General features: G+C 41.6%; 1 protein-coding gene across 6 annotated transcripts in view; it reads left to right on the top strand.

The window, feature by feature from the left end:
* LOC112116495 (protocadherin-9) overlaps nt 1-3787 on the top strand; it is an 883541-nt gene extending 879754 nt beyond the window's left edge. For all 6 annotated transcript variants that reach the window (XM_024214012.2, XM_024214008.2, XM_024214006.2 and 3 more), the window contains one exon: nt 2830-3787. In XM_024214012.2, coding sequence (XP_024069780.1) covers nt 2830-3203 — 374 coding nt within the window. In that variant the 3' untranslated portion in view covers nt 3204-3787. The remainder of the gene's footprint in view (nt 1-2829) is intronic.
* The last annotated feature ends 12535 nt before the right edge of the window (nt 3788-16322 follow it).

Below are 16322 nucleotides of genomic sequence, written 5' to 3'. Positions count from 1 at the left end.
CCCCCCCCCCCCCCCCCCGCACTTGGCTTACTACAGGGAAGGATTTCTTTTCAGCCACAGGCAAACAGCCCAGTAGGAAGGGCCACCTCTGTCCCCTTAATTAAATTCCCGTATTTCAACCAGGTTACCATGAGTGATATCACTCTCCTGAGGACTACACAGCGAGATAAAGAACGGATGTTGCTTGAATGCCAGCAAACACCGGGACCATACGCTGCCAGGCTTTGTCATGCAATGATACCAGATTACTTGCTACTAGCATGGCGTGGTCAAGTGTCCTACCATGGAGGACGGAATAAGGCTGCACTGCCCAGAAACCTTCTGCAAAGGCTTTTGGAGTACCTCCAGGAGAGCTTCAAGGAGATGTCCCTGGAGGATTTCCGCTCCATCCACAGACACGTTAACAGACTTTTCCAGTAGCTGTACTGGCTGCGAATGCATCCCAAGTCCTCGGGGCAAATTAATCATTAAAAAATGCTTGCTTTTAAACCATGTTTTATATTTTAAAAGGTAAACTCACCTGAGGTCCCTTCCATGGGGTCATGGTCTTGGCTACTGGCTTGGGAGGGTACTTCAGTCAGGCTGAGAAAAAGATCCTGGCTGTTGGGGAGAACGGAGTGCTGTGTGCTCTCCACAAGCTTGTCCTCCTCCTCCTCTTCCCCGTCCGCAGAATCCTCAGGTGTGGCTGATGAGATTACCCCTGCCTCGGAATCCACGGTCAGAGGTGGGATAGTGGTGGCAGCCCCCCCTAGAACTGCATGTAGCTCAGCGTAGAAGCGGCATGTCTGCGGCTCTGACCCGGAGCGACCGTTTGCCTCCTTTGTTTTCTGATAGGCTTGTTTGAGCTCCTTGACTTTCATGCGGCACTGCTCTGAGTCCCTATTGTGGCCTCTCTCCATCATGCCCTTGGACATTTTTTCAAAAGTTTTGGCATTTCGTCTTTTCGAACAAAGTTCTGCTAGCACTGAATCCTCTCCCCATATAGCGATCAGATCCAGTACCTCCCATACGGTCCATGCTGGTGCTCTTTTTCGATTATTGGCCTGCATGGTTACCTGTGCTGATGAGCTCTCTGTGGTCACCTGTGCTCTCCTGTGCTGGGCAAACAGGAAATGAAATTCAAATGTTCTCGTGGCTTTTCCTGTCTACCTGGCCAGTGCATCCGAGTTCAGATTGCTGTCCAGAGCGGTCACAATGGTGCACTGTGAGATAGCTCCCAGAAGCCAATACCATCGAATTGCGGCCACACTAACCCTAATTCGAAATGACAATATCGATTTTGGCGCTACTCCGCTAGTCGGGGAGGAGGTACAGAAATCGATTTTAAGAGCCCTTTATTTCGAAAGAAATGGCTTCGTTGTGTGGACGGGTGCAGGGTTAATTTGATTTAACACTGCTAAATTCAAATTAAACTCATAGTGTAGACCAGGCCTTAGAAATATGCTAAGACTGGGGAGAAGGTCAGCACTTTCTGGAGATATCAGTGACTTGTCCACTGAACTGATAGTCAGGCCTCTGAAGCAGGCTAGTTGTGCTCTCTGTAGTGGGTGAAAGATTAAATGGGTCTTTAATACGCATAGCATATTACAGACTGCATGGTCCATCTCCTGTGGTCTCATATTCATGCATGTAAGAAAACCATGAAAACACAAGTGAGTTACGGAAAGTTCACATTGTGTGTACCCTTTGATTTATGTAGTTTTATAGCAAATCTTTGAGATGCGTATTCATGTCCAGTGGGACTAATGTGTTTCATCTATTTAGTGTACCAAATGGGGATCTGTATGTGGCAAGTCAATTTGACAATGGTACAGATTTTCTCATCTTCTCATTCTGTTTACTTTGTACCACTCAGGTGCTGCAGAGTGGTAGGATCTAGATCAGGGATCGGCAACCTTTGGCACGCAGCTCGCCAGGGTAAGCACCCTGGTGGGCCAAGCCGGTTTGTTTACCTGCTGCGTCCGCTGGTTCAACTGATTGCAGCTCCCACTGGCTGCGGTTCACCACTCCAGGCCAATGGGGGCGGCGGGAAGCGACTGCCAGCACATCCCTTGGCCCGCGCCACTTCCCGCAGCCCCCATTGGCCTGGGAGGGCGAACCACGGCCAGAAGGAGCCGCGATCGGCCGAACCTGTGGATGCGGCAGGTAAACAAACCAGCCCGGCCCACCAGGGTGCTTACCCTGGTGAGCCGCGTGCCAAAGGTTGCCGATCCCTGATCTAGACCTAACTAGCCAGCTGAGAATTCCCTAGCATTTCTGCTCCTACATCCAGGGCCCCACATACCTGGAAATTGCAGGCGAGATGAGAGCATGCCTGGGCTATGCCAATTCACCCCTGGCATAAGGTCTCATAGAGAATCTGTGTCATTGTGTTTGCTCATCACTTTTTTTCGTCTGCCCAAGTGTTTACTTCCTTAATAAGGAATCCTTAAAAATGGGATTGGAACTGATTCCTATCCGGTGTCTGAGTCTGTTGGCTAATGACTAATTTATCCATCATTCCCTTTTTGAGGAACAGGGAAGTATACAGGCAATGACATAGAAGATGTTTTGATCACAAAAGTCACAGTTCACCAATGACCTTAATAACAGTTAACCACTCTCTGTTAGCATGCAAGTATATTTTGACACTGTGACATTGACATAATGTCACTTTTTTAAGTCAGTGGCATAGTTGGTTGTAGAGTTAAGAACGTTGCAATTACTTTTCCCATTCTAGCAAATGTCAGGAGTACATGCAGCTTTGATAGCAATATTTTCAAAGTGAAAGTCTAACACTATTTCTTTCTCTTTTTTTTTTTTTTTGGTCTCCTTTGTTGTCTTCTGCAGATGGGCCTCTTGGTCCACGAGGATTAGCTGAAGCTACAGAGATGTGTACTCAAGAATGCCTGGTTTTGGGTCACTCCGATAACTGTTGGATGCCTCCCAGCCTGGGTCCATACCAGCAGCCAAAGTCTCCTCTCTCCACCTTTGCACCTCAGAAAGAATGGGTTAAGAAGGACAAATTAGTGAATGGACACACGTTGACAAGAACCTGGAAAGAAGATAGCAACAGAAACCAGTTCAGTGACCGAAAGCAGTATGGTTCTGGTGAGGGCCATTTCAACACTGGCAATCACATGACTGACATTCCTTTGGCTAACTTGAAGTCTTATAAACAGGCCTCAGGACCTGCTGAGAGTCCAAAGGAGCACCAGCTATAAGAAATGGCTACTTTGGATCAATGACTTTAGTCTACTTAGACTTGCTAATACTGTGTGTGTGTGTGTCAGAGCTTTATGTACTGGGTAGACCTCTAGAACTATGCTTCACATAGCAGAGATATGCATATCTTTGTGTTAGCCCAATGGAAAGTATAATGTTCTGCAACACAAAAGAGTATTTCTACTAGTTGTGTGGTTTTGTTAAATAGACATGATTAAACTCTGCAGAGATCTCTCCAGTTTGCAAATATTCTTTTTTGTTTGTTTGTTTTTTGACCCTGGACTGCTGCTACAAACAACAGAAGATGCATTTGGAGAGTGATAGACCAAGAGAGAGAGTTCAGTGGATTATAATGATTGAAAAGCATATCCAGTTAGAAAATTGTGCTCTTGCTGTCATTGATCTGTGCTGGGACTGCTATACTTGATATCATACTGCAAACAAAACAACTAAAACTATAAACATTAAACCTATTGTGCTATTAACAACATTAGTGGACACTTGTAAGTCAATCAGTGTTCAAAATACTTGTAAATAGGAACAATTATTACTAACAAAATTTGTGTACTTATAACGTTCACCTAAAAAGGATACTGTAGCATAATTCTTTGTTTCACAGTTGCTTTTTAGTTTTTTTCATTTGCTTCCTGTTGTTTTGTTTTTAATTTCAGTGATGGTGTTTCTGTGTTAGTAGTCTGTCTGACACACAAAGTTCCAAGGAACTCAAAACACTTGTGTTTAAAAAATAAACCAAACAAAAAACCTCTTGCTTCTGTTTAACAGCAGATGATGCTGGCATTCTAGCAAGCAAAACTGTTTGCAAATATTAAGAAACAAAAGGATTTACGCAAGGGCTTTAAACTTTAATAACTTTAATTTCACTTCCATTCTGTTTTGCAAAGCAGGGGAATTTAAAAAAAAGAAAAAAGAAGTTAGCTATGTGGGGGGTGGCAAAGGAGCGTCAGATGGCATTTATTTAGGAACCCTGATCAGTTAACCGTAGTCTCACAATTAATGAAAAGTAACATTGAGCTAATTTGGAGTAGAAGAAGGGAAATTTGGAGAAACAAAATACAAGGATCATTTTCTTTCTAATTGGGCAAGTGTGTGTCTATACCTAAGACAGTTTGTATTGCTGAAAAAGCGGCATTTGTGTTGATCCTCATCTGCGTTAATGTTGTAGTAACACAAGTGTTTTTAGACCATAGCCACAGAATATTTAATGTGTTGTGCCTTCATGATGTAACAGAGCATTCTCCTGGTAGGCTAGTTGGGGAAACTAAGGGTTAAAACTCTAATTATTGCTGTTTAACTGTTTGTTATCATAGTTGGTCAATGCCTGGCAGGTACCGGCGTCATGTCACTTCAGACAAACCAGCAGAGTGACTCCTACTATTAATAAGATCTAAGTTGCACGTAAAACAAATCCAAATCTGGACATTCTTAGGCGGTTTTTGTTAAGGCATGACAGATGATTTAAACAAATAAATAGCATGCAGAAAAAAAGAAGAAAAAAAAAGAAAAAAAGAAAAGAAAAAAAAAGTCCTTACGAAAAAAAAGGGAAAATTATCTTATGCCACAGTTGATCAGTCTTAAAATAACAAATTTAGGTAATCTGAATTTAATTTGTTCTTACCAAAAAAAAAGGTTTTTTTTGTATATAGCAGTTCACAGTTTTTTTCCTCCACAGTATAAAGACATAAAATGGGTTAGGGGTGCATTGCTTATTGCAGTACTTATGTCAGTTTGTGAGGGGTGTTTGATGACTTTGACAGAATAAATATCTAAACAGTTATCCTTGTTACTGCTTTGCCAGTTCAACGTTATTTACAGTTATTCAGCTCTTGCAATAAATGTTCTGAATTCCTGATTGTCTTGTGTTAGTTCTTGGGCAAATGCCTAAGGGACTTTATTCCCTTTCATTTCCTTTGTTGTTGGTGGTGGTTCATTACGAATATATAAGTTATTCTTCTAAACATATCCATTTGGTTCACCTAGTCCTGGATGAGGAAGGTACATAGAGAAAATGGCAAACATTTAGGGCCTTATTCAGTGACTCTTATGGTGAGTCGGACCTCACTGAAAAAGAGTCCTGTAGAACTTCAGGAGCAAGGTACCACTTACCAGGAGTTAAGGGTGTCAACATCTGCCCTACTTTGTTAGGCAAACCTATGCACACAGAGTAACCAGGAGCCATTGGCAAACGGCAGTAAGGAAACATTTCCCCATCATGATTAGTAACCTTAGTGGCCACTAAAAAAAACTGCATTTACCTCATTGCAGTTTGTTAATTTTATGTCAGAGTAGTCTGTGGTATTTTCAACTTTAAGTATAGAAGATACCACAGTAATGTCAAAATACTGTGATGTAGTAAATGGGAATATTTTTAAAGATCAATCACTGTGGTCATGTAATAGTTTTTTGTTGCATTATAGTAAAAGAAACACACTGAGATAAAGGGGTAATGAGAAATGTAAACTATTTTTTGACTGTGCTGAGTTTCAAAACCTAGAGATTAAATGAATTGCACATTAAAAATAGAAAAACTGAGATCCTAAACATCTCTCAAAATGCCTTAAAATAAAAAATAAGGGCCTTTTCTAAGAAGACTATTTGAAAACTAGTTCCTATTTGCTTACCCATCAGGAACAGAGTTCCCTCTCTGGCCAGTAAGAATTGACTATAACATTTCCACAGCCAAATAGGAGCCGCATTCCTTAATCTACTGGTACTTCCATAGTTTGTGTTGTCATCAACTCTTGCAGGAAAACACAGAAATACAAGCTAGGATCCTGGCAGGTGAAATAATATTTTTTTTTTTAATTTCACTCTAAACAAGTTACTCATTTGTAATTGTAAGTCTTTAGTATATTCACCAGCTATTAAATTTTTAAAAAAATCAGTTCACCATTTATATGGTAATATACTATGTCTTAGTCCCATTAAAGCAAATGGGAGTTTTGCCACTCACTTCAATGGGCTCTGGATTTGGCCCTAAATATGTAGTCAGTGAGTACTCTTTTATTTACAACTAATTGGTTGGCTCAGTCCCTGGTACTAGCACTGTTGTGTAAATCCCATAAATTAAAAAAAAAAAAAAACAAAAAAAAACCCCACAATTGAAATGCTGAGGAATTCACTGATGTGCCAGACAAGGAGCTCTTCCCCGTCCCCCCCTTGCAGAGTCCTAAAATGTTGATGAATGCCTAGGATTATTCAAATGTTTCTTCAGCTCTCATGGGTTGGTGCCAAGCATTACCGACAATTATTGGTGAGCAAGCTGGGCTGTATGTGGATGCCTTGCTTGTGTCAGTTCCAGACTGCTTCCCTCAGTTGGGCAATGTGGGTGCATTTTCCCTCCCCCAGATGTACACATTTAAAGAAATGTGTGGCAAGATAAACCACAGGCTGCTTTGATATTTATTTATTTTTAAAATCAGATAAGTAGGGCGGGGCAGAATCATACAGGACTTTAAAGGCAGTGACTGAAAGTTTAATTCTGAAGCAGTTTGAGGGGTTGGCAGCCCTGGAGGGATTTAAAGAAGGGGGTGACATGACCAAGCATAACTCTTAGAATGACAGTATGGAGGGGGAAAGTACTACAGTGATGCATGCCACATAAGATAACAAACAATGCTCCCATTGCCATGAGAACACTCCCATGATATACAGCATGGTCATAGGAAGGACTGATCTTTGGTAGGACAGATTCTCTATGACCACAGAATAGTTACAATTCAGGTGATTAATTATAAAATATGGCTGTCTTCTGTGTGTGGCTGTGTTTGTGATATTGCCAAATAAATACTATCAGTGCTGTGCAACACACGCAGCCAAAACAAAAGAGCATTCATACCTTTCTCCTTACCACACTCCGTTACCTTTAGTTATTGCTGAGGTGTGAGACTCCTTGCCTTACCCAGAGACTACAGCACATATGATCAGGGCTTCACAGAATTACAGAAATGGCAAGTCCAGCCCCCTGTGCTTAGGCAAGCCCAAGTAAACCTAGACCATCCCTGTCAGCTATCTGTCCGACCTGTTCTTAAAAATCTCCAGTGAGGGGGATTGTACAATCTCCATTGGAAGCCTGGTCCAGAGTTTAACTGCCCTTATAGTTAGAAAGTTTTTCCAATATCTAACCTAAATCTCCCTTGCTTCAGGTTAAGCTGATTACTTCTTGTCCTACCTTCAATGGACATGGAGAACAATTGATCACAGTCTTCTCCTCAACAGCCCACAATACATTTGAAGACTACTGTATCATTAGTAATCTGTGGTTCCATAGCTAAATAATATGCTGTGGCATATAGCCCTTTCTAAAGAATGATTTTTGGGCTCCAAAACCTCAGCTTTCATTAATGAAAAATTTCTAGCCCTTTCTGCTGCGAAGAAAACCTTGAAAATGTGAACCAATGCACTGTCTTCCTTACTCTACAGACTGCCTCGGCCAATAGCTCTCAGACAGAGGAACGAATTTAGGATGTTTTTTTAACTCTGAAAGCTAAAGAAAACAATTTAACTGTTAGCATTATTTATATTTCGCTGCTGATCATTTTAGCAAATAATGTGTTTATCCCACAATCCGATAGTGCCTCTGGCTTCTTGCCTTGTCCCCCAAGCCCTACGTGGTTTATACCCCGCTGCCAAAGCCTTCAGCTTCACTTTCCTCCAGTTTACTGACTGCATTTCCTAATTCTGAAAAATTGGCTTTCAGGAAATGTATTCCCCTAGTATAGCTGTTTACTATGCTCTATTAAGTTCTTTGGGGCAAGGACCATTCTTTGTTTTGTACTGCACCGAGGCCAGTGACAACACAGCAGAGGGCCAGATTCTGAGTCCATTGGCTTCAATGGAAGCCCTTTAGTGGGTATTGGTGTCTGGCCCATAATCAGGGCTGGCTCCAGGCACCAGCTGAGGAAGCACATGCCTGGGGTGGCACATGCTAAGGGGCGGCATTCCGTCCATTCTTGGGGCGGCACAGTCTGAGCCGCTTTTTTTTTTTTTTTTTTTGCTTGGGGCAGCAAAAATAGTAGAGCCGGCCCTGCCCATAATTAGTAAAAACAACAAACTGCAAGTGCTTCAATGCTCCTAACTATCAGCTTTATAATTAACTTTAACAAGTGCATATTAGCAGCTCATTCTCTTTTTGATCTACCCACATAGCTTCCCTGGAGACAACTGGAACTTATGTGCTGACATGTGGCCTAATTCTGCAAAATGCTGAGCGGCTCCTTCAAGGAGCTGAGCACCTTCTCCTGACCTAGCAGTCAATGGAAGCTGAGAACAGTCATCACCACCTTGTAGGAGAAGCTCAGCATCTGCTAGGACTGAGCCCATGTTGTAGCATGTTGTACATTATGTTTTGAAGCATTAATGCTCTCACTAACTGTATCACTTAATGTAAAAGTCTATTTGCAGTTGTAATATTTGTACTGCTGCCTGATTGATGGAGTGTAAAGTAGCTCTTTAACTACCAGACAGGCTCTCAAGTTCTGGTTGCCTTAGGACTGGAAAGAATTCAAAAGAAGGTAATGTCCCTCACTCCGAACATCATGCTCCATAGAACACAGCCACTTTGAAATCAATTTGTTGTGCCCAGGTATTGAAACACATTCTAGTAATGCATGGCATGTGAATAGATACCTTATTTATTTGTAATGATATATATTTAAATATTATCAAGCACATAATCGCTCAATATAATTTAATGGAATTTTTTGGATCTATGAATCTTGTTCAATGTACTTTAAATTGTATGAAACTGCATATTCTGAAGACTACCCTGACCTTTATTCATGAAATAAAGTTCTTTCTTTTGTGTGTTATATCCCTGTTTGTACAAACATGCGATAAAGTTAAAACAGCTAAGTACTGTACAGGAATTGTAACTGTTTCTTTTATTGTCTAAATATACGCCTATGACAATTTTAAGTAGTTATCTGAGTTTTAAGAATGTGTCTTCTATGTGTTCATTGTTGTCTAGTATATAAGCCCAAATTCAAAGGAAAGTTGTGCCAAGTTCATTCCTTGTGTAACGCTGAATGCCCCATTTGCTTAAAAATGTCTAAGCTGCCCTAGTTCAATGTGACCAACACACTTGACCTAGCCATAAAACAAACACACAGTACAATGCGTATGGCTCACTTACCGCAGATGTCACAAATGGATGCATTTTTTTTAGTTCTCATCCCAAGTACTGTGAAACGCCAGTGCTGCATGGTTATTGATTACCAATTGTCCCTCTTTATGAGCCTGCAGTACACAAAAGATAATATTGTGACTGGCTGACTTAATATTAGCTAAGTCAGGGAATCTGGTGCCTTGTCTTGTGTATTTCCTATATTGGGCAATTTTGGGGGGGATGTTCAGCCTGGCTATTAACCTGAATGGTGACCTTTTTGAGGGACTCAGGTTTTTCTCACTGGTAAGCCAGAAATATTTTGGTTGAATCCTGACTCTGTTGAAGTCAGTGGTAGTTTTGCCCTTGCCTCTGATGGGGCCAGGATGTCACCATTTGAGCCCTAACTATTTGGGATGTTAATTTCCTTCCAGGACATTTCTCTTCTTCCTTCCTGTCTCTTGTCCCTTCCACTGGCCTTGAGGGGACCCCCTTCCTTACTTTCCTTGCCTTTGGTGTTTTCTGGAGAAGGGGGAAAATACAGGGAAGAAGATGCTAGAATGTTGGCTGGAGGCAGTTAGTTGCTTGAGACCTCCTAGCTCCTTTCTGTGCTGGATGGTTTTCCTTTCCTTTGTAACTCCTCTTTGGGGATCCCAGATGGCTCCTCACCCCATCAGCCATCTTCAGAACTTCCGAGTGTATTTGTTTTCCCCTCTCCAATCCTTGGAAGGCCACCTTCACTCCTTGCATACTAAGAGTCAGGTAAAGCTCTTGTCCAGCTGTATCCATCAACAACACCTCTTTCCTGGCACTGACAGACACATTTCTCAGTAGCAATCTCCACCAAGGTGGGCACCCATGTGGTCCTGCAACCACACAGGAGCTTGGGGATATGGTATCAAATGAGTGCTGATATGAAAGAGGGCTACTAACTCCCATGGCTGTTATCAGGAAGAAATAGGAGGGCCAGCAAAGAGCAGTTGTAATGGTTCTGGGGGCACCCGAGGCTGCATGTCACCTTGTTACCTCCTTGTCTCCAGTGAGAGGGAGACTTGCTTGTACTTAACTGGACATCATCTCCCTGACACCTTCAGTCGGTTAGCCATCTAAACAATCTCTTCTGAGCTATGCCAGCCCTTACTTTGCCTTGCAGGTTAACAATAGATGTACCCCAGTCCCTGAGCCCCTTCAAAGTGCTTCCCAGTAATGTCCCGCCCCTTATCCACTTAACACTCACAGTAATACCAAGTCTACTGTCTCCAAGGGGTCTGTGTACATGCCAGCTTCTTTGATTCAACTCAGGATCAGCTCCTCATACAATACCACAGCACTGAGATACATTGTGAAAACAATCATCAGTTTTTTTATCAAAGATCAAGATAATGGAAGGGTTGCATATAAAACAAAATCACAACAAAATTCCGAGAGACTAGACTTAACAGGCCAACCTTCTGTCTAAATAAGTTCAACTCACCCGAAATGTTCTTTGCAGCATTTCAACAAAGTCTGTCAGAGATCCTGTTTTCAAGCATGTAATTACACTGCCCTGTTGCTTCCTATGTTCAGGATAAAGAGGTGTCTTCCTTGTCTCCTACATATTCCCTCACCCCACCAAAGTTCATTGTCTTTGCACATAGGCAGGCTAAACCCTATGGCTTGTTTTTTCCTGTGTGTTCCTTTCCTGTTGACTCTAAAATGGGTCTTCCATTGCATCGGCTTTAGAGTGACCAATTGTCCCAATTTTATAGGGACAGTCTCGATATTCAGGGCTTTTTCTTATATAGGCACCTATTACTCCTCATCCCCGTCCCGATTTTTTACACTTTCTATCTGGTCACCCTAGTCGGCTTATAATACTACATTTAGATAGAGAGATATACACCTTATCGCCTGTCTGGATGAAAACCTGTTTTCCCTCTGTGGTTATTGACAGACTTTAAAACTTATTTTCAGTACATATAAACAACTCCTTAAATATAAGCTGTATATACATAAAACAATGATTGAGGATCAATATGACATAAGCTTTTATAAGAAACTTCACAGGACATTCTTTGGTGAGCTAGAATGCACATGCCAGACTCAGGAGAGATCTGTAACATCTATGCAAATAGGAAAAGAATCACTTGCTACAAACTGTTTGTGAACAACCCATGGGCCCCAATGAATAAGAAATTATAATTGTGATCTCTGTACAATTTGCAATGAGATTAAAACAAAGAACCATCTACAAAGAAACAAATTGCCCATAACTAACAGTTCGATCAGCTGTAGCCAAAACCAAGATATAGTTGATGAGAATAAGGTTTTGAATGCCCTGATAGTGGATATACTTTCACATTATGCAAGTTAAAGAAGCTATGTGTCGAGAAGATGCTCCTTTAATCTGATATTCTAAAATGTACGACGATGATATTCTACAATATAATGATATTCTATAATATCACTATATACTGTTTATTTTTCCTATTGCGAGTCATTTTCCAATTAACTAATATGTGGCTAGCACTCCATTATCTTTATTAGTACTTAAAATTATTTCTGGATAATCTTTTATTTTCTTCTTCTTAAAAGAAGAGTGGATTTCCCCCCTACATTGTGGGTCTTAGTTTTTATGCTTTCCACAGCATAATTATATGTTTTCCAGTCTGTTGTTCCAATATTTTACCTTATTTTTGGTTTGAATGTGATTTCTGGCTTATGTGCTTTTGATTTTTTTAAAGTATTCCATATGTATTGTTTTCTGCAGTGAATGTTCAAGGCCTGTGTTTTAATGCGTGATCTTGTGTTCCTAGGACACTTAAACTATATCTTCTTTGTGAAGTTGCATCTACATTATTGATAAAGATCATGCATAATTGCTGACCACCATGTGGTGTTAAACCCCCAAGAGCAAAACGAAAAAGAACAGGAGGCAGCCACATAAAGACAATTATTTTATCTACACATGAAACCTGTACTGTGGTCTGAAAGCAAAAGGTACAACTGTCTATTCAATCAGCCAAAACTACATACTGTTGCTGACTGCAGTTCAGCAACACATTGTTTCTTCCCTGCTTCGCAAGCCACATTGAATGAAATCAGGAAGTCTGATATACATAAATTCACGAAAGAAGAAACTTATTTTTAGAAATGAGCCTAAACATCTTTGGATCCAAACACTGCTGAACTTTGGGGGATGTTAGCTACAGATTTGGATATGAACTTAGTGATTTGCCCCATGTATATATATGTTTAAAAATGACTCTAACCCTGGATCTTAATATCTCTGAACTATGGGAAAGTTGAGAACACAACATGTTCCAAATGTTGAGGCACAGACCGTATTGATATGGAGATTTAAGAAGCCCTGAGAGGGCATGTAAGGTGGCGGGGGGGGGGGGGACTATAAGCCTGCAGTGTGGAATCAGGTTAAACAAATATGTAATTTATTATCCTGGTATCTTCTCCATTTTTTGTTTTCTTTCCAAATATCTGCAGGATAATGTTGCTAGAGTACTTAAGCATAAGCCAACTTCACGCTATCTTTCTGTAGCTATCTCTGTACAGATAGCACTCTAGAGCTTCCATATGTGAAACCTTCATAATAGGCTCAGCCAGCCATACTTAACTAGCTTAAGGCTTAAGTATCTTAGGTCCCCAAAGCCTGGGTCACCTAATGAGTGTGCCCAGTTGGAACAATGTCTATTTTGCAAAAGTGGTAGTTGAAGGAAAGTATCCTGCTAGCATGTTGTTTTATTTGACTGTCCTACTGTATATGGTCCATTTACTACTGCTGAGGCTAAGAACAATAAGATTACAAGCAGTAATTCTATACCAATATTCATTCAATTAATATATGGTTTTTGTATGGGAAGTACAAAGAAATTGAGTTTCTCTGCATTTTCAGAATATCAAATATGTGATTACTGCATATAATAAGCTTGCAGTCACAGACTGTAATTCTTTGGTCCTGAACAATTGCACAATTACTAATTCAACTACAGTAACATAGGGCGTAGACACTGATGATTTCAAAAAGGACACTGCTGACTTAATTAGGCCTCAAAATTTACCTTTTCAAAATTATAGCAATTCTTCTTGGCATACTTTGATGTCTTTGGGGTATTTGAAGCAAACAATCCAAGAAGAATATTTTAAAAAAAATAGAACAGAAGGAGAAAGAAAGACAGAGATAAGGCACAGAAAAATTGTTTGGGTATTCAGTTACCCAAACAATGTTTTGGCTCTGTGCTCATGCTAGAATGAACACATCAATGAATATGCATCATGGGCATATACAAGCCAAGAATGCTTCTAGCTGCACTGTCCTCACTCTCTCACCTCCTCTACTTCCCATCACATTGATTCTAGTTTCAGGCAGCAAATGAACAGATCCTCAGGTTGTGAGGAAGATATTTTGCATCAAGATGAGCTGCTGCTCCCCTTGAAGGAGACTTTATAATAATATTCCACTGTGCTGTCAAAGCCGTTAATGTAATCATTATGCCGCAAGGGCACAATTCAACTTCCTTGAAGTAAATGTAAAAACTCCCATTGATTTCAGGGGAAGATGGATTAGCCCAAGCAAAAGTTTTCAAATCTGGTGTCATTCCATCAAGCTAGATTGAATGTGGGGGCCGCAGTGTCATGGCAGAACCTCCACGTGCATACGCACAGAATGTATCCTGGTGTATAGGAGGCAGTCATTAAGACCCAAGGCAGTGAAGGGGCAGGAAGAAGAACCTCATTTACTCTACCCAGAAGCTACTTTGCCCTATTGCAGCTTTTCAAGCTTCCTTCCTCCTTTCCCATCAACTTGCACTGTACTCAATTCTGTAGATGTTTAAAGATGCTATGGTTGACTAGACCCCACAGCTCCCATTGCTGACAGAACTCTTCTGACTTCACACCTGCAGGCAATGTCTTCTTAGGAAATAAACTGACCTGAGCCAGGCCACAGGTGCCACAGGTGAAGTATGAGCTGCGCCAAGCAAATAGAGATAGCATGCATTCCAGGTTCACTCCTGTCTTCCTCTCAGGTCTGCCTCCTCCTCAGATCAGCCATTTGTCCAGGAAGGGGTAAATGTGAATGCTTTGCCTTTTCATGTGGGCCACAACTATGTCTAGGCATTGTTTTAAGTCTCTTGGCAGTATCTGAATGTACTGGTAATAATTTGGTACCACCATAAACCTCAGGTACTTCATGTCAGGGAGATGGCTATGTGGACGCATGTGTCCTGCAAGTTGAGAGCCTTGAGCCTAGAAAAGATGGAATGAGGAATGCAAGCAATACCATCCTGAATCTGAGGCAGTGTATGCATTTGTTCAGTCTCCTCAGGTCTAGGATAGGACAAAGACCCCTTTTTTTCTTTGGTACAGGGAAATATTGTGAGTAGAAGCCTATTCCCCTCTACTCTCAAAGTACCTCTTCTATGGTTCATATATGAAGAAGTAAGTGTGAAACCATGTACCCCATGTTCATCACTTTTATATGATTGTATCTTGTACAAAGTCCACCTTGTGAAGTATTATTTGAAAATGCATAATCTACTGAATGTCATTGTTCTGTTAAAATGTGTGTGTCAACATTGTATGTGGAGCAATGAGATACTTCTGATTGTTATTGAAATATATTGTAGTTCTGGGTAATACCCTCAGACCATTTTCTCAAAGACAAAGACACACTGGCATGCCAGCTAGGTGCTAAAAGTCCATTACCTGTTTAATTGGAGATTCACCAGCAGAGGAGTTATAAACAAAGTATATACAATTCACCTGACGGACAGCTTGCAGAGCATGTACACAATGAAACTGCTGACCCCATGACCCAGCAAAGACTTTTACAGTACAAACGGTCAGAATATAAGAAGGGTGGAAAAAGGCCTCTGGCCACCTCTCCTCTCCTCTCCACCTCCTATGACATCAACGAATACCTGAAGAACACTGAACTAAGTGGAGTGGTCCCAGGCTGGAAAAAGAAGCAGCCTGTGAAATGTATTGCCGCTCATGGTAAGACAACCTATTTTGCTGTCAGAGCTATTAGCCTTAGTAAAGTTTAGAACAGGGATCGTCAACCTTTGGCATGCGGCTCGCCAGGGTAAGCCACCTGGTGGGCCGGTTTGTTTACCTGCCATGTCCGCAGGTTCGGCTGATCGCGCCTTCCACTGGCCGCGGTTCGCCGCTCCAGGCCAATGGGGTCAGTGGGAAGCGGCAGCCAGCACATCCCTCGGCCCGCGCTGCTTCCCGCAGTCCCCATTGGCCTGGGACAGTGAACCGCGGCCAGTGGGAGCCGCGATCAGCCGAACCTGCGGACGTGGCAGGTAAACAAACTGGCCCGGCCCACCAGGGGGCTTACCCTGGCCAGCCGCGTGCCAAAGGTTGCCGATCCCTGGTTTAGAAATTAGATTGCAGTTTTATCCTTTTATTTCTTTTCTAACTAATTCTGATTTTAATGCTTTATCACTTGTGAATCACTTAAAAATCTATCTTTCTCTAGTTAATAAACTTGTTTTACTGTTTTATCTAAACCAGTGTGTTTGATTCAAGTGTTTGGGAAATCTCTACTCAGGTCAATGGGGCTGGTGCATATTCATTACCTTTTGTTGGAACGATGAACTAATTTATGAGCTTGTATGGTTCAGTGGGCTACTGAATGGTACAAAATGAACATTTCCGGGGGACAAGGCTGGGACTGAGGTGTATGCAGGTGTTGCCCTGTATCTATTCATGGATGGGTGGGCAGAGCATTCATGTACTCAGCTTGGAGTGACTTTGCATGCTAGTGGCTGTGAGTGATCAAAGCCTGGAGAGGTCTGCTCTTCTCTAGCAAAGCTGTGTAAAAGGCACCCTGTGCTAGAGAGTTAGGGGGACACAGCAGTTCAGGCTGTACCATGGGGTATGTCACAGTGAGGTCACTTCTTTTTTATAATAGGCTTTTGGAGGTAGGGTCCCTGAAGGACAAGGAAGAGAATGGGGAGGGAAAAGGGGGTGGAAATGAGTAAGTATCCTGTAACAG

This window comes from Terrapene carolina, unplaced genomic scaffold (assembly GCF_002925995.2).
Source record: "Terrapene carolina triunguis isolate 2854851 unplaced genomic scaffold, T_m_triunguis-2.0 Scaffold18, whole genome shotgun sequence".
NCBI classification, from domain to species: domain Eukaryota; kingdom Metazoa; phylum Chordata; order Testudines; family Emydidae; genus Terrapene; species Terrapene triunguis.
Note: the sequence above shows the minus strand (reverse complement) of the source record. Positions and strands in the feature narration are given on the sequence as shown.